Raw genomic sequence first — 17,745 nt, forward strand, 5'->3', positions numbered from 1 at the left:
AACCAGCAAGACCCACACCTACACTGTATGCTTGGAGTGCTGTGCTCCATTTGTTTATATGAGCTACTTTTGCCAGGCCATTTATTTATATGACCGGTTTTCGGGGACACTGTCACATGTTTGAGAGTCCCAATATAAAATGCAGTGGATTTACAAACTTTTCTTACTAATTATGCCAAATAGCTCCTGAATTGCATGATTAGCCGTTGATTATGTAAAGCACTATCTGAGCTATCTACATACCAAACATCACGACGATCTGTCGACCCCATCTTAAGTTATTCACGTCCGAAGGTCAAAACAAAAACACCCACTGCAGCTCCAAACAAGCCGCTAGGGGGCGCATACTTACACAACTTACTTCCCGTGGATCTACCACACAAAAATCATGACCATAGCACTTGCAGAAAATATGCCCTCAAATTTTGAGGCTCGGCTGCAATACCTTGTCTTAGCTAGAAGGCCCATTATCGAACTTGACATTCCTTTCTGTCAACCCTACCAATTCACTAAATACCATGCAGAACCATTGACAGTTTCTCGAGTTATGTTGTCCACATACAAGTACAAATACGCACAAAGCCCGCTGCAGTACCGACGGAAAATGCCAGGGGAACCATTTTTGAACTTGACCTCCGTTCCCACAACCGCTACTCACCTACCAAAAATCATGAAGATCCATCAACGTTACCGTCACTTTTTTTGCCTACATACAAACACACAAAAATGCAAAGTCCGCTGCAGTACTGTTGGACCTTCTGCCTAGGGAAACAGCCGGGTAGGGAAACATTGCCTGGTGGTGCCTGTACAAGTAATTAAGGTCCCTAAGCATGCAAAGAAGGCACCACAAGTATAGGTTGTTCCTTATTTCCAGACATACAACTGCCATGCAGTGACCCTTGCAATCAGCTACTACTGTAATGTACGAAAATTACAAATTGCAAGGGGCTCATCTTTGCTAGTCAATTCGAAACGAAAATCTTGAAACTGAAGGCCCTTATCCTGTACAATACAATAACAGCAGGTATTATATGAAAACAAGACACGAGATAGCTTTCATGAATGTTATTGACATTTCAATAACTTAGATAATGGTAGAGGTCAAGAGAGAGCAAAGTAGATTGTTCAGGGAAGAGTGCACTTAACACTGAATTCAAAATAACGGAGGATCTGGTCAATACATTTGTATCTTGAACTTTTTACACACAACTTGATCTTCGAATTCCGTTCATCGAAAATGACGACAGTCTTGAAAATAATGGTATAGGGTATTTAGCCTTGCTGCAACGTTCTGCCCCATTATCTCCATGAAAAATGGAGATATTGTTTTGGGTGTGTCTGCTTGTCTGTCTGTCTGTCTGTTTGTTTGTTTGTCTGTTTGTGTTTCCGCACCACTCCAGTCAGCATAACTCAAGAGCCTCTTGATGGATTGCGATGATATTTGGTACGTGGGCGGGTGTTGCGAAGCCGAAGGTCAAGTTCGATTTTGGGCCCCCTGGTATGTGCCCTTGGTACTGCAACGGAACTTCAATTTTTGTATCTTTTGACCTGCACGTGCTGTGGTCTTGATTTTTGGGTGGCAAATAGCTTGTGATGTAATAAAGAAGTGGTTTAGGTTTGGGCCCTCTAGCAGCTTCCTCTGGAACTGCAGTAGTGTTTTTGTGAAAATCTTCTAAGGAGAATAACTGAACAAAGGAACAACGGATTTCCATGACATTTAGTATTCAGGTAGCTTAGACAGAGATGTACACAATGAAGTGCAAATTATGCTTATTGTCACTTAATTTGCATAGGTAATGAGGAAAATCTTTATTTGCAGTGTTTTCCATTATCAGGCTCAAATACATGTAACGTATATAGTTTATGGCAAGTGGAGCATCAACAGATACCAATTTTGCAAATAAATTCCTAAGTTGCATAATTAATGCAAAAATACTTAATTAGTCTAATTGGAAAATTATAAGACTGTCAATATTGCAACATGTGTACGTTAGATATAGGTGTTTGATGACCAAGCATATATTATGCAAATGTGTAAGTCATTTGCATGAATAGAATTGTTCATGGAGATATGAGGTTGTGGAACTCTTGTTTTACTTGGTTTGGAAACATTTTGTTGAAAACAGGTAGAGAGAACTCCATCGAATTTTTCAACATTCCATTTCTGTGTTTTCTGGTACATGACAGCAGACATGGCATGGTCTAGGTGGTCAATCGAGTTTTTAAAGTTCTGGCAAAATTCAGCAGGGAGTATATACCAGAAATCATGACGATTCGTTAACCTTTTCCTTCAGTGTTTATTTATTGATATTGCATAGTCGCTAAATCGCCTGAATGCGTAGCACACCAAATTTGTACTGAAGAGTACAAGCTGCATATACAAATTCTACATATCCGCTCATACCGAGAAGGGGCCTACTCTTTTCGATGAGTGTGGTGATCGAACGCCCTCAAACACGGGACCTCCATTTACGTCATATCCGAGGGATATCCCTAACCGAAGCTAGGTACTCATTTATACCTGAGTGAAGTGTTAAGTGCCTTGTTCAAGGGCACAACGTCAGGGGACCCCGGATTCGAACCCAGGACTTCTGGATTCTGGGCCAAACACCCTGCCACTGCGCCACCACGACGCCACAAATTCGGCCGCTGCAGTTCCAAAAAAGCCTCTAGGGGCCCCAAACCTACAGCACTTACTATCTGCTAAAAGAGCTGTCTACCACTGTGACCCCAAAATCACGACCATAGTATGTCACTCTAGAACACGGGATATCAAAACCGGACGTACCGCCGCAGTCCCTTGATAGCGGCCGACACACTAGCAAACTTCATCTTCGTTCAACCCCTGACCATCTACCAAACATCACTAGGATCCATGCACAGATTCTCAAGTAATGGTTTCAACTGACAAACAGGTAAAAATGATAAATGTAGTTCTATAGTCTTCTAAGACCGTAGAGGTAGTGGACGGGTTTGCCATGCTATAGTGTATTTGCATGATCTATGTTCATCAGTGATGATCTTCAACAACATTAGGTCCAGAACTCTAGTTGAACCTGCCTCTTTGTGCTGGCACATACGCTCATACCAAATAGCATAAAGATCCATCCACAGATTTAAACTAGAGTTTCACGACCCCATTCCTTCGCCGACTGATATTACCCTTTATGAGTGGCATATTATAAACGTTTTCCATTCATTATGCAAATAAGGACCTTATTTGCATAAATTATTTCAGTTGATAATTTTCTCACCCAAATAACACAAGTTGAAAGTCTTATCTTGGCAAAGAAGGCATGTCCTCATAAACTATATAAATGGGGCCGTCTTTTGCATGATTTATGCCTGATAATGTCCACATTAACTTCCAAACGCTGCAAGAATGCTGTTTTGAAACAAACGGGACCGAAATCGTGTTGATATGGCTTTGAATTGAACTTTAGCAAAACAGCCAATAGATGAAACAACGAACCAGCTAAGACAACACACTTTGTCATCTTCCAAAACCATACCTTTCGCAACAAGATTGGCAACATAAAAAGATGTTGCCATGGCGACGGTGGTCTCTGTTAACGTTTTCGTTTTTAGCCCACATGCAAATAAGGACCTCGCATAAATCATATCAGTCGATCACCTTCTCTACCAAAATAACACAAGTTGTCCAATGTATGAAAATCTTGTTTTCACAAAAAAGATATCGTACCATTTCCTCATAAATTATGTAAACGAGGCCCTCTTTGCAAGATTTGTGTCTAATAGTGGCCACATTTACTTAACTTCCAAATGGTGCAAAAATGAAATCCCCATCATTTACCACTATGGATTTATAGTATTTTGTCATTAATTATGCAAATTAAGTTCAATTTGCATAATTGATATCTTTCGATATTTATCTCTTTCTCAGTTACATATGTCATGTGTTTGAGAGTCCTATGATAGAATTCAGCTGATTTATTAACTGTCCTCATTAATTATGCAAATCAGATATTGATTTGCATAATCGGCAAATGATATCTACATGTACACACCAAAAATTATGATGATCCGTCATCCCCTTCTTTCGTTATTCTCTTTCAAAGTTTGAGTCAAAATTATGTCCTTCAGATCCAAAAAAAAAGCCGCTAGGGGGTCCAAATCTACAGGACATATTTTCCTAACAAAGAGCTATCCACCACTTAAAAATCATGACTATAGCATGTTCAGAAGACGAGATTTGAAAAGTGAAAGTACCATAGAAGGTCGCTAGGGGGGGGGGGGCCCAAAATCCAATCATTACAAGGTCTCCCACAGACCTATCCACCAACACAATATGAAGACAATACATCCAGGCATTCTTGAGTTATCGTCCCATGGACTTTCACATTCCTGTACAATTCCTAGAATTCTTGCAATATGCACACAATATAGTAAAAATTTGTGTCCCCCCCTCCAATTTGCTGTTGGAGCAGTCCAACTTGTCAAGAGTACCATGATGCTTTACGATAGCCTCGTATTGAAAACCAAAATGGCTGCGCCCAGGTGATTGTCGGCCGGGCATGATTTAATAGAGGAACTTATATTAATCTCGCAAAAAGTAGGTTTTTTTCTGCGTATCTTAGTAAGCACGATACGTCGATAGCAAAACGAAGATGTCGTCTTTCAAGAAGGCCGCAAAAGCCCGTCAGAAGGACCACAAGGAAAGGAGCCAGGTGGATGCATATTTGTTTTCTTTATAACGTTATATTTTATACGTTGTATTCCGACGTACTAGTACATGATTTGTATTCACAACTTCTAAAAAACGCACTGTCATTTTGTTAAGGTGTGTTATCTTCACATATTCTTATAACTGAAATTAAAGCTTCACAGGCGTACATGTACATCTCTAGCCTGGAAGCCAGACCCCAACTTACTCTAGTTTATAATTTGTGTATTTTTAGAGATTGTTTCCAGACTAGTATTTCACACATTTTTAGCGCATTGCATGGCTCAGGAGTTACGGTCTGCGGAAGCAATAGTTGTTTTCGTACCTGTGATGTGAGGAAGGAATGTTTCATCTCAAGAGGCTACATGTGGGCCTGCATGCCCTTTTTCGTAAGGCGTAATCAGGCATTTTCAGTCTTCGTAATCCGTAATCAGCCGCCCAAAATCAACGTAATAAGCTAGTTCAGAGTTGCTACTACGCATGTGCAGTGTCAAAGGTGAAGGCCCCCGGCTCGTATACAGTGCTCGCCTGGACATTGTCTACTAGTAGATTTGCATAACAACGCCCCGACTGGCTTTGTTCGCGTCTCGGGGGCCTTCACCTTTGACACTGCACATGCGTAGTAACAACTCCGAACTAGCTTATTCGTAATGGTACATCAGCCGTAACGGTAGTTGATCGCTTTTATTCTACATAAAACGTAGGCAGTTACCTTTATGCAACGTAAAACGTAATCTATGAATTACTAGCAAAGTCTCACAGCAAAGTTGCCCCTCAAATTGCAGGAAATTGCATTTCAAAGGGCAAAGATTTCAAAATTTTGCCGTGAAACATGTCCCCGGGGCCCGGACCCACCTAGAATTGAATATTCTGATACATGGTTATGTTCTTAGGGCGTTGTCCCCAAATATCAAGCTGAAACCATTGTGTATTTTTCAATCATATAGATGAGGTAGCTTAGTCAATAGCCAAATGTGTCCCTCAAAGTGCAGGAAATAGCGTTTTAGAGGGGAAGATTTCAAAATTTTTGAAGTGCGTGCTAGGGGTGGATACCGGTTCAGCTGGACCGGTTTGGACCGGAAAAACATGCAAGAACCGGGTAAAAAAAAACGAAAGTGATGAACCGTTTTTTTGGACCCAGAAGTCGGAACAAAGTAGAAATATTAGAATACTTAGACATCTCCTCAGTTCTTTGGCCACAGAAGGGGAAAAATATCCTTGTATCAAACGATTAGCTTGAAATACAGTCAAACCTGCCTACTCTCACCTCTCAAATATTTATTTTTTTTGGCCTCAAAATCCGCCCGGTACATTCTTATTTTAGACGGTACGTTTATTATTTTTTTTAAAAATTGGGGCTTTGCTAACCAGGGATCCCTCTAAAGTCGAAAGTTTAGGTTTTTCTACCCATGTTTCCCCGGTAATTTTGCTAGTAATTCGCTATTTTTCGGCCTAGCGGCGTTGATTTCCTCACCGCTTTGACCCGGCATTTGTGAAATCCTTACGGGAAATCTTAACGTTGCTACTGGGGAAAATAAGACGCCACACTGACATTTCAAAATACAATTTTCATATAAATAACTTTGACAGTCTCTGTTTACGTCGTAGACCAAAGCACGCTGATCAAAAACGTGACGAGTAGTAGAGTACACAGGGATGAATTCGATGACCACTATCGGCAGCGCGGCGGAAGAATAAATTGTTCACAGAAGACATATTACACGTAAAAATATCAATTATAACTTTACTTCCCTTGTGATATGTATTTGAGGCCGCAAAATCTCAGAACGGCAGAAATTTGTTGGTAAATAACAGCATGTTTCGCCATCGAAACATGGCGGCGGCACCACGAGGCGTGGTGGCAGTAAAACTAGCAGCATATTGCATAGTGCGTATAATGATCTTTAAAATGATACCGTAAACGCGTGGAAAATATTATATTTTGGGGCAGCGATAGACACAGAATTCCATCTATATTTTAGGAGGGCTTATGTTTTAAGATTACCGTAAGATTTTCCAAATTTAGCGGTTTCTATTGTCAACATGCAATCGGTAACTTCTTAGTATGTGCGGTCTGAGACGTTGAGCTACTTTTACAGTCAGGCTCTGTTCAGTATTGTGGGCTCATTTACCATGGGAACTCGAAATCCGAGCGTCTCACAAAGACTTCTCGAAGCTATGGAGCAAAAGTTTATGGACATAACCCTTTTTTTGGTGTTCATATTTGTTTTTTGGGGGGTAATGTCTCTAGAAAATATGATAAGGTACAATTAGTTATCTGATGATTTTGAATATATGTTAGTAATTATAAATGATATCCATCATACAACAATTTTCCTTGATCACTTGCTTCAAGTTCCAAGTAGAAAATACATGTATCATGTATACATTTTCACTTGTTCAACAAGTTGTTGAATTTGAAAACACCGTTGGCCCCTGGTTAGGGGTCATAGCAGGGAACCTATGCCCAATTTTTGAAAATTATTATAATATTTTGTGAGGTGGCGAGGGAGATCATGATTTGAACAATTCACAGCTATGTTAGTTTTTATGTTCAATATTTTTATTCTTAATAGGTATGGTCCTGAGGCATAATTGAATAGATATAACCTACCTGCTTATTTTCTTATTTCCCTTGGACAGTTGTATGGACACAGTTTACCAGGACTGTCAATTCTGAAATTTTCCGGGGGGTACTTTTATTTCAGGGGGTACTTATATTAGATTTTGAAGATTTGTCTGGGGGGTACTTCTATTCCAGGGGGTACTTCTATTTGAAAGGTGAGAGTAGGCGACCACCTTTTCAACGCGACCACCTGGCCATGGCGACCGCTTTTTCTTGGTCCCGAAAATTTTCCCCATAGGCACAAGCATTAAGCTGCTTGCCCAAGGCGACCACCCGTCCAACGCGACCGCGACCGCCACGAATTGGGACCGCACAGAGCACAATCCCTGCCCATGGCGGCCGCCATCGGATCATTTTGCTGTCAGATTTCACTTAAATGTTTTCAAGACTTTGAAGGACAAAAATAAGGACAAAAATATATGGAATAGCAATGTTATAGCATCGATTCCTCCATAAAGTGTTTTAATAAAACGTTCCCACTATAAACATTGTAAAGACAAATGTTTGTGATGTTGTTGTGCATGCCTAACATAATCTTATAGTTTATCGCAAACTCAGTTCGGTTTAAACTCAATTTTCAAAACGAATACGTAGTGCATGGCGTCAAAAAGTCAGATTTCACAGAAATTACTATCTATTTCTTGTATTTTCAACAAAAATGTGTCTGTGTCTTACTAAATTCCGCCAAAAAATGACTTCGCGGTGGGCAAAACATTGGGCGAGAAATGTTGTTCCTTGGTCCCAACGCCATCTTGGATTTGGCGCGGCCCTGATTTGGCGTACCGCTGACCTTTCTAAAACACGATGCTTTTGTGTATGAACATTCACGAATACTCTTATTTTCTTTTTACAGTATTTCCATGAATCTCACAAACCTTTATTGGACGCTGTGCGTTCTGCTGCACTGACTATTTATTGAATACCTTTCGATGCGGTCGCACAGAGCTTGGTGGTGCGGCGCGACAAAATCACACCGTTCCGTTTTCATCTTTAGTTGTCAGATCGAAAACTTTTCGCCACTTTTATCCAGCGGTCGGCGCCCCAAAAAAGGCTGGAGCCAGCAGGTGTTTTCTAGGGATTTGTCTTAGTCCTTAAAACTTCAATGATGTGTGTGTGTGTGTACTATTTAATGTAACGTGTGAATGCGGGAGGGCGCTGCGAGATCATCGAGGCAACCATAATTTGTTTTCTAGTCAAAATTATGACGAAAATTTGTACACGATGTAGCGGTATACAATTATTACAACGATAACGGAAAATGTAATTTTTGTAGAATCTTTCTGTCAATGAGAATTGAACCTGGTGGGGGTCATGCTGTCTAAATTCACATAATTTTCCATCCATCCATTTACGTACTGTTTTTGAAAACCTCGACCTGGAAATATGTGAGTGGAATCCTCTTCATGGCGACCACCTGGCAAAAATAACAGCAGCGGCCATCTTGCTTTTCAGATTGTTGGGTATCCAAGTATCGCGGATCCTCGCAAAATCTCGCGAGAGTGCAATTATCAACCTGCTCACTAGAGGGAGCTGCTAGAAGTTAACTATCAAGATCTGTTTTCTTCATTAGTTTTATTGAATTTATTTCGAACGATATTCTATCTAAAGGCATCCAGAGCATTTTATGAGGCTTGAAACTTGAATAAAAAAACTCAAATTTCTAGTCATTCCTACTCATAATAAGTTTCAATAACACTATACCATTACAAATCGACATTAAAGGAGCAAAGATACAATGTCATTGTGTAGTGAGAAGTGATGGAAAATCCAATCCCTAATAGACTGATCCTGACTGTCCACCACAATTAGCGGTTCGACCAATGAGAGACGCATGTCCATCAAATATTTGCAATTTTATGTTTTAACTTTGCATTTCTAGGTTTTGACGGAGGTGGGCGGGGCTATGGTATCTGTCTATTTACACTAGGCACGTGAAACTAAAAGATCACCATGAAATCTGCACGAAAATGTGGTAAACAATGGCATTAAATGTCAATTTCATAAAAATTATAGCGACTAGAATTTTTTCCAGTTTTCAAGCCTCAAAAATTCTCTGGGTTCCTTTAAGGCAACTTGTTAGTTACTGACAAAAAGAGCATTGAAAGTAAGTTAAAGTGCAACATTCAAATACATATTGGTTTGATATTACCTATGTATACTAAGATATCAACTAGACAGCATCAGGTTTAGGTTCAGGTCCGGACCTGAACCTAAACCTCTGGACCTGAACCTTGACTCATACCTGATCGAGCCGAACCGGTATCCACCCCTAGTGCGTGCGCTCAGACTGACCTCGGATTGTTACAACTCCGGCGAAAAACATGTCGGGAGGGCAAAAAAATCTAGCTGAAACCCTCTCCTTTTCTATTACTATGAGCACAAAATTTGCTCCTCAAAATGCCGGAAATGGCGTTGGAGCAGTTGAGATTCACAATTTTCTCTGGGATCCCGGAAGTATTTCCTCGGACCCACCTACTCTCACCTCTCAAATAAACGTACCGTTTATTTTTTTTCGCCTCAAAATCCACCCGGTACTTTCTTATTTTAGACAGTACGTTTATTATTTTTTGGAAAAATGGAAGCTTTGCTACCCAGAAATCCCTCTAAGATCTAAAGTTAAGATTTTTCTTCCTGTATTTCCCCGGTATTTTTGCTCGCAATTCTTTAGGCCATACCAAGTAATACTCCTAATAATCAAATCAATGTTAACAAACGGGAATAAAGTATTTGAATAGATCATAAAAGATAAAATCATACATTGATGGTGCAGAACAATTGGCAATTCAATTCATTCAATACCTTCCTACATACGAAATGATACTAGTATGAGGGAGTTTTAGAAAAATTGGGCATAGGTTCCCCGGCTGGCCCCTATCCGGGGGCCACGGTGCCTCAAGTTCAACAAGTGAAAAAATACACAATGGTATTTTCAACTTGGAACAAGGCAAGCAATGATTCACTTGACCATTTGTGATGACATCAAAAATGACATAAGCTTGAGTTGAGTGATAAATGGGATTTTCAAAAGAATTGGGCATAGGTTCCCCGGCTGGCCACTATCCGGGGCCATGGTGCCTCAAGTTCAACAAGTTGAAAAATACACAATGGTATTTTTTACTTGGAACAAGGCAAGTAATGATTCACATAACCTTGAATAATAAATAAATAGATAATCTAAAATTTATCTATTGGTTTCATGACCAAAACAAATAAAGTCACATTCCATAATTTGAAACTTTGCTGGTGGCATCAAGTTCAACATTTTTACGGGCATTTTTTTTTTCACCCCCACCCTCTGTCTACAAAAATTCTTCCTATATAGTATCAAAAATAATCTGTTTGTGCCAGCCCAGTCAAATATCTTCGGTTCCTTTGAAATGCGCAGTTCAAATTTCGCGTGTCAGGACCATGCGGCGCCGCCATCCAATGACGGGCCGACCGCATGGAGAAAGCTTTCTGATTCGCGGCTGTGCATTTGAAACCGCAGCAAAATGAAAGTAGCACCATAATGACGGGCAGATCATGAGCTTTGAAATAATACCGGTAACAAAAGGAAAATTTAATATTTTTGGGAATTAAACTGAAAATGAAATGATTAATCGATTTTTGATCGTAAAAATCATCGCTTGAACATGTTTAAAAATGAGCGCATGAAACAGGCTTTTCATTCTGCTGCGGTGTACAAACATCATGGCGGCCCTCCGAAACCCGGTGGAGCCATGGCTAGCGTTCACATTTGTCGGTAAATTTTCTGGCGTTTGAAACATTTTACAAATCAAACAAATACATCACAAAAGAGAAAAACTTATATCCTTTATTTCTATGGGTAGCTTTGCCACTAGGAACGTATAGTATTTGTACCGCAGGTGTGGGAACATTATAGAAAATTCACCGACAATATCTGCGGTAGCGTTGGCGCACTCACGAGCGCTGGAGTGACACTATTTTTTTCTTCTTTTTGTGAGCTTCCAGGGCTCGGATTGAGATCTTTGGCTCAAAATATGAGGTTGCGCGCTGCGCTAGTTGGGTTTGGAATCAACTTGCGCCAACCGAAATATTGTTGCGCTGCGCAACTGTGCAACCGGGTATTTCGCACCCTGTATGCCCAATTTTTCAACATATGCTTTTATATTTTACCTTAGTTGTGAGGAAGATCATCATGATTTGAACAAGCTATGTACATAATTCTGTTCAATATTTATATACAGTCAAACCTGCCAAAGGCGACCACCTGGCGGACCGAGCAAAAACCGTCGCGATGGACAGGTGGTAGCCATGAAGAGGATTCCACTCACATGTTTCCAGGTCAAGGTTTTCAAATACAGTATACGTATGTAAATGGATGAAAAATTATGTGAATTTAGACAGCAAGACCCCCACCAGGTTCAATTCTCATTGACAGAAAGATTCTACAAAAATTACGTTTTCCGTTATCGTTGTAAATTGTATATCGCTAACGTTACATCGTGTACAAATTTTCGTCATAATTTTGACTGCAAAACAGTGGCTGCCTCGATGATCTCGCAGCGATCTCCCGCGTACACACACACACGCACATCATCGAAGTTTTAGGCCTAAGACAAATCCCTAGAAAACACCTGCTGCACTATGATACTTACGCTATTCCCAGCGGTGCCTGGTCGCCATCTTGAATTTTCCCGCTACGCGCTATGACTCACGGGAATTTCTCGATATCCACGCACACTCACGCGAGAATATGACTACGAGATCAGAACATACGCACATTGCAGGGGAATTTTAGTTGCCGAAACATATCGCCTGGTCCGATTTTCAAGTCCCTTATCCCTGAAAGCTCTCGGAGCAGCCGTAAAAATGGCCAAGAGAGTGCTCTAGGTACAGAGCACACTTAAGTGTGTGACAGTTTTCCCCTTCTAGCTTCTTGACCCTGCTTCTAGTGTTAAGCGATGTCTGTGTTTTGTCTTCGGCAATGACGCTATGTAAACACTAACGCTTGACGTCGGAGAGGAATGATGTTCAAATGACCCGACTAAGGTGATAATCTTCTGTTCATTTGATAGCAGAAATTTACTGTTCATTGAGTAGATATGCCATCATTGGTATGACCTGACTAAAAATAAATCTGTTTTAAGAGGTCTTCAATGTGTATTCAATGCCCATTAATGATATAATCTTATGGAAATAATTACACCAAAAAGCTGTAGGTAACTTGATTTAACCTCTACCATCATGAACTACTAAATGATTTGATTGTCATGCAGAGATCATAAATAATTAGTATAACAAAAAGATAACAGCTACCTTACCTTGGAACCTTACCTTGGAACCTATAAATACCAGAGACTGAATGGCAGTACCATAGTCCTGATTCGAAGCACTGTTGTATCAATCTTTTCAAAACTGCTAAATTATGTGACAGGCCCATATTTTCATCTTCTTACAGATTTTTTTGTTTTACACTGCATGTGTACATGTATGTATTGACTTCAGTCCAAAATTGTTGATATGCCTCACCTCAATTGAGGATAACTTATTTACCTTTTTTAATGCCTCTCTTTCACCAAATTCATTTGGAAAAGGAGATATCTATCTATGTGCACGGTTCATATTTGAGATTACAGAGAGTGCATTTGCAATTTTTATAGTCAACTATATCTGGGTACAGTCAAACCGGCCAGGTAGGCAACTTGTACAGGATATAACTTATAAGTTCTGTATATATGTGACCATAAAAATTTATATATCAACATGACAGAGACTTTCTGGTATTCAGCATGTACAGTGAAGTTTTATTTACATTTAAAACATTCAATTGAACAACAGTTAAAGCATAAACAGAGAATTTTAATCTGAGTCACTTTCTATTTTCTGCTGCACATGTTCTGGCATTAATATGCCCTACCATCCTTTCATCTTGATACTGCACACTCTGTAGACACTCACAGTCACTAGGTATTCTCTGTGCTCCCCCATCTGTGACACCTGAAGTGCATATGAACAACATGTTGATATTATCAATATTGACACTATCTGACATATCTAATACATACATACATACTGATACAATATACTTTTTTCTGAAAATGATTATGATGATAGTATACTAGTAGGCTAAATTACTTACAGGCTTTTTCAAACACAATTACAATGCAGTCAGGACTCCAAGGAGACCAGCACTGACCTGTGGGAATGGGTGCTGGTGCTGCTAGCTTTTGCATGTAATGATATTATCTATTTATTTCAGCCTGTACACACTCTGCTCGAGCAGAGCTTTTTTTCAAGTCTAGAACATCCCAGTATTTTGTGTCTATACTCAATCTGTATTAATCCATACAATAGAATCTATGGGAACGAGACCAATGCATATATTTCGTGTCGACATACCCATGCATATCCTTCGTGTCGTTAAAAATACGGCCGCGTCGTTGAATGACATCATTGTAAAATGGCTCTAAAACATCTCAGGATACACCAAAAAAATAGGCTACTTCCAGAAAAAATAATTAAGAAAACTACAGCCTAATTACTCCAGGACATCATTAAGGTCTTCACTCATCCCCCTGAGACCAACTCATACTTTCAAAAAGTCGTAACTCACCGAAAATTCGCCGTAAAAAGAAGCGGTTTTCACGATCTGGAAGCCCGGACATTCCTCTTTGCAAATGGCACCAGTGCGCAGGCGTGAAAGCTATGCCTCGTTCCCAATGTCTTTTGCGCATCTGGAAGTACTAGAAGTCTGGGGTGCCCTGGGACAGAGTCAGCCCAGTCACGTGGTACACTAATGAGCAAGATGGCGGAAAACCTTGTGCACACGTAACTTTTCATAGTGTGCTGGCCCCAGCCTTTTTTAGGACGCCGGCCACTGGATAAAAGGGTAAAAAAGTTTTCGATCTGACAACTAAAGATGAAAACGGAACGGTCACAGTGATTTCGTCACGCCACGCCGCCTAGCTCTGTGCGACCGCATCGAAAGGTATGAGTCAGTGCAGCAGAACGCACAGCGTCCAATAAAGGTTTGTGAGATTCATGAAAATAAAAAGAAAATAAGGATATTAATTTTCATCGATGACAAGAGTATTTGTTAATGTTCATACACAAAAGCATCGTGTTTTAGAAAGGTCAGCGGTACGCCAAATCAGGGCCGCGCCAAAATGCCCAAATCCAAGATGGCGTCGAGACCAAGGACAACATTTCTCGCCCGATGTTTTGCCCGCCGCGAAGTCATTTTTGGGCGGAATTTAGTAAGACACAGACACATTTTTGTTGAAAATACAAGAAATAGATAGTAATTTCTGTGAAATCTGACTTTTTGACGCCATGCACTACGTATTCGTTTTGAAAATTGAGTTTAAACCGAACTGAGTTTGCGGTAAACTATAAGATTACGCAAGGAGATTACGATTGGCACAACAATATCACAAACATTTTTCTTTACAATATTTATAGTGGGAACGTTTTATCAAAACACTTCATGGAGGAATCGATGCTATAACACTGCTATTCCATATATTTTTGGCGACGCCTCAGGGGCGAGCCAAATTTTTACTATATTGTGTGCAGATTGCAAGAATTCTAGGAATTGTACAGGAATGTGAAAGTCCATGGGACGATAACTCAAGAATGCCTGGATGTATTGTCTTCATATTTTGTAGGTGGGTAGGTCTGTGAGAGACCTTGTAATCATTGGATTTTTGGCCCCCTAGCGACTTTCTATAGTACTGCAGGGGAACTTTCACTTTTCAAATCTCGTCTTCTGAACATGCTATAGTCATGATTTTTAAGTGCTGGATAGCTCTTTGTTAGGAAAATATGTCCTGTAGATTTGGACCCCCTAGCGGCTTTTTTTGGAACTGCAGGAGCTAATTTTGACTCAAACTTTGAAAGAGAATAACGTAAGAAGGGGATGACGGATCATCATAATTTTTGGTGTGTAGATAGCTTAAGTGATGATTAACATAATCATATGCAAATTATGCAAATCAATATCTGATTTGCATGATTAATGAGGACAGTTAATAAATCAGCTGCATTCTATTATAGGACTCTCAAACACATGACATTTGTAACTGAGAAAGAGATAAATATTGATAGATATCAATTATGCAAATTGATACTTAATTTGCATAATTAATGACAAAATAATATAAATCCATAGTGGTAAATGATGGGGATTCCATTTTTGTACCATTTGGAAGTTAAGTAAATGTGGCCACTATTAGACACAAATCTTGCATAGAGGGCCTCATTTACATAATTTATGAGGAAATGGTACGATATCTTTTTTTGGGAAAACAAGATTTTCATACATTGGACAACTTGTGTTATTTTGGTAGAGAAGGTGATCGACTGATATGATTTATGCAATTAATCATGCGAGGTCCTTTTTTGCATGTGGCCTAAAAACGAAAACGTTAACAGAGACCACCGTCGCCATGGCAACATCTTTTTATGTTGCCAATCTTGTTGTCCTTATTTTGTCCTTTAAAGTCTTGAAAACATTTCCGTGAAATCCGACAGCAAAATCATCCGATGTCACCACACGCTTGAAAATTAGGCGGCCGCCATGGGCAGGGATTGTGCTGTGCGGTCCCAATTCGTGGCGGTCGCGGTCGCGTTGGACGGGTGGTCGCCATGGGCAGGCAGCTTAATGCTTGTGCCTATGGGGAAAATTTTCGGGACCGAGAAAAAGCGGTCGCCATGGCCAGGTGGTCGCGTTGAAAAGGTGGTCGCCTAGGCAGGTTTGACTGTACTTACTAGTAATAGGTATGGTCCTGAGGAATAATTGAATAAATATAACCTACCTGTTTATTACCTGTTATTATCAGATATAGGCAAAATCTGATACTCAAAACTAAGGAAATAGCTATTTAGAGGGTCAAGATTTGAAAATTTTCCCAGAGAAAAATCATGGACGCCTTAGGGGCTCGATGTGGTCCACATACATGTACATACGATCAGCAATATCTTGCCCCTCACCTCCCATACGAAATTTCCTGCTGCCGTCACAGCTATTCATATAAGTTATATACCGTTTAGTGTGGTTATAAACAGATTCATCGTCACCCCCAATCAACATAAAATAGCACTAGTTTTGAAGCAGAACTAGATAGTTAGGGGCAGTTTACATTACGTTTTTCGCCTCAGCGGCGAAATTTCCCGCTGTCGGGAGGCCGCTGTCGCGACGTCTCTAGACACACCACCCGGAAATCTGACAGACACCTGCGGTGCTTGCATTTCGCCATCTTGTTGAAAGTATCGGGCAGGTCGCGAACTTTCCTTTTACTTGCTCGGCCTCTCGCAACCGCTGTTATATATTTTACGTAGGCTATCTTGTTCCTGGATGACTCCAGCTTCTTCTGGATCTCGTTCTCCGACCATATACTGATCAGGCAACCGTTTTCGGGGTCGCTCGACGTACAGCGTACAGCGCTCAGTCTTTCACCCCGCCATTCTAATTTTTTGGGGGTATTCCCGCCACATGTAATCACGTGAAAGCTTGTAGTCAACCAATCATAGCACATGTTTTCTGACGCGAACCAATCAGCGCTTACAACATACAAGCGGTAACATGCACGTAAAAATGCCGTCGCTATTTTGAAGGTTGAACCTGTGAAATTACGGCGTAAAGAATACAATTCATCTACGCTACCTACACAAAATTTTCACGGGATAAAATAGACTCTTCGCCGAAGACGACCACAAATATCGGCAAATCGCGGCAAATTACAGCGTATGGGCTCAAATGGTCGGGCGAAAGTGTTGTATTTTGCAAGGACTTGGTAAGTTTTCGCTGGCTTTTTTTGATTGAGTCTTGAATAACAGGTTTTTAATGAGATCAACGTAATGAGGCACCGATTTCGATTGTGCGCAAGCATAACAAAAGCAAGAAAAGAAATTGTATGATTGTACAACGGTAGACGGCGTCTCCCCGCCCTTATTAAACTACAATGCAAAGCCTTGTTTATGTGTCGATATTCCATGCTCATCACTCGTAAATGTGGGGAGGGGGACACAAGTACGATAAACATATCCGCGGGGAAATGAATGCACGGCACAAAAGTCGCCGCGGATTCCGCGAATCTCTCTCTATATATATATACCGGGGATCTAAGTAGACTTACAGTATACTAATCAGCGCGTGCTTTATGCTAATCGCCGAAACCCTGACTCCCGCTGACGCGAGCCCGACGTATTCTCTTCAGACGGAGTTTGAAGTTGACGGGGACTCCCGCTGTGCTGACGGGCGACGGCCTTGACAGCGGGACTACGTCGACGGGAATTGTCTTTCACGGGGTTCCCGCTGTCGCCAGTGGCGCTGACGCCAGTGGCGCTGATGACAAAAGTATAATGTAAAGAGAGCCTTAGATTAAAAGTGTACTTATGGGCTGTTGGGAAGACTCTTGATTTAACGTAGTTCTTAATCAGCTCTGAGAATTTAACGTAATTCATAATCGGC

At 40.6% G+C, this 17,745-nt stretch overlaps 1 protein-coding gene across 4 annotated transcripts in view; it reads left to right on the top strand.

Annotated features, from left to right (window-relative positions):
• The first annotated feature begins 4,480 nt into the window (after positions 1–4,480).
• LOC136421347 (probable U3 small nucleolar RNA-associated protein 11) overlaps positions 4,481–17,745 on the top strand; it is a 44,026-nt gene continuing 30,761 nt past the window's right edge. For all 4 annotated transcript variants that reach the window (XM_066408583.1, XM_066408600.1, XM_066408590.1 and 1 more), the window contains exon 1: positions 4,481–4,688. In XM_066408583.1, coding sequence (XP_066264680.1) covers positions 4,629–4,688 — 60 coding nt within the window. In that variant the 5' untranslated portion in view covers positions 4,481–4,628. The remainder of the gene's footprint in view (positions 4,689–17,745) is intronic.

This window comes from Branchiostoma lanceolatum, chromosome 1 (genome assembly GCF_035083965.1).
Source record: "Branchiostoma lanceolatum isolate klBraLanc5 chromosome 1, klBraLanc5.hap2, whole genome shotgun sequence".
Lineage (NCBI taxonomy): Eukaryota > Metazoa > Chordata > Leptocardii > Amphioxiformes > Branchiostomatidae > Branchiostoma > Branchiostoma lanceolatum.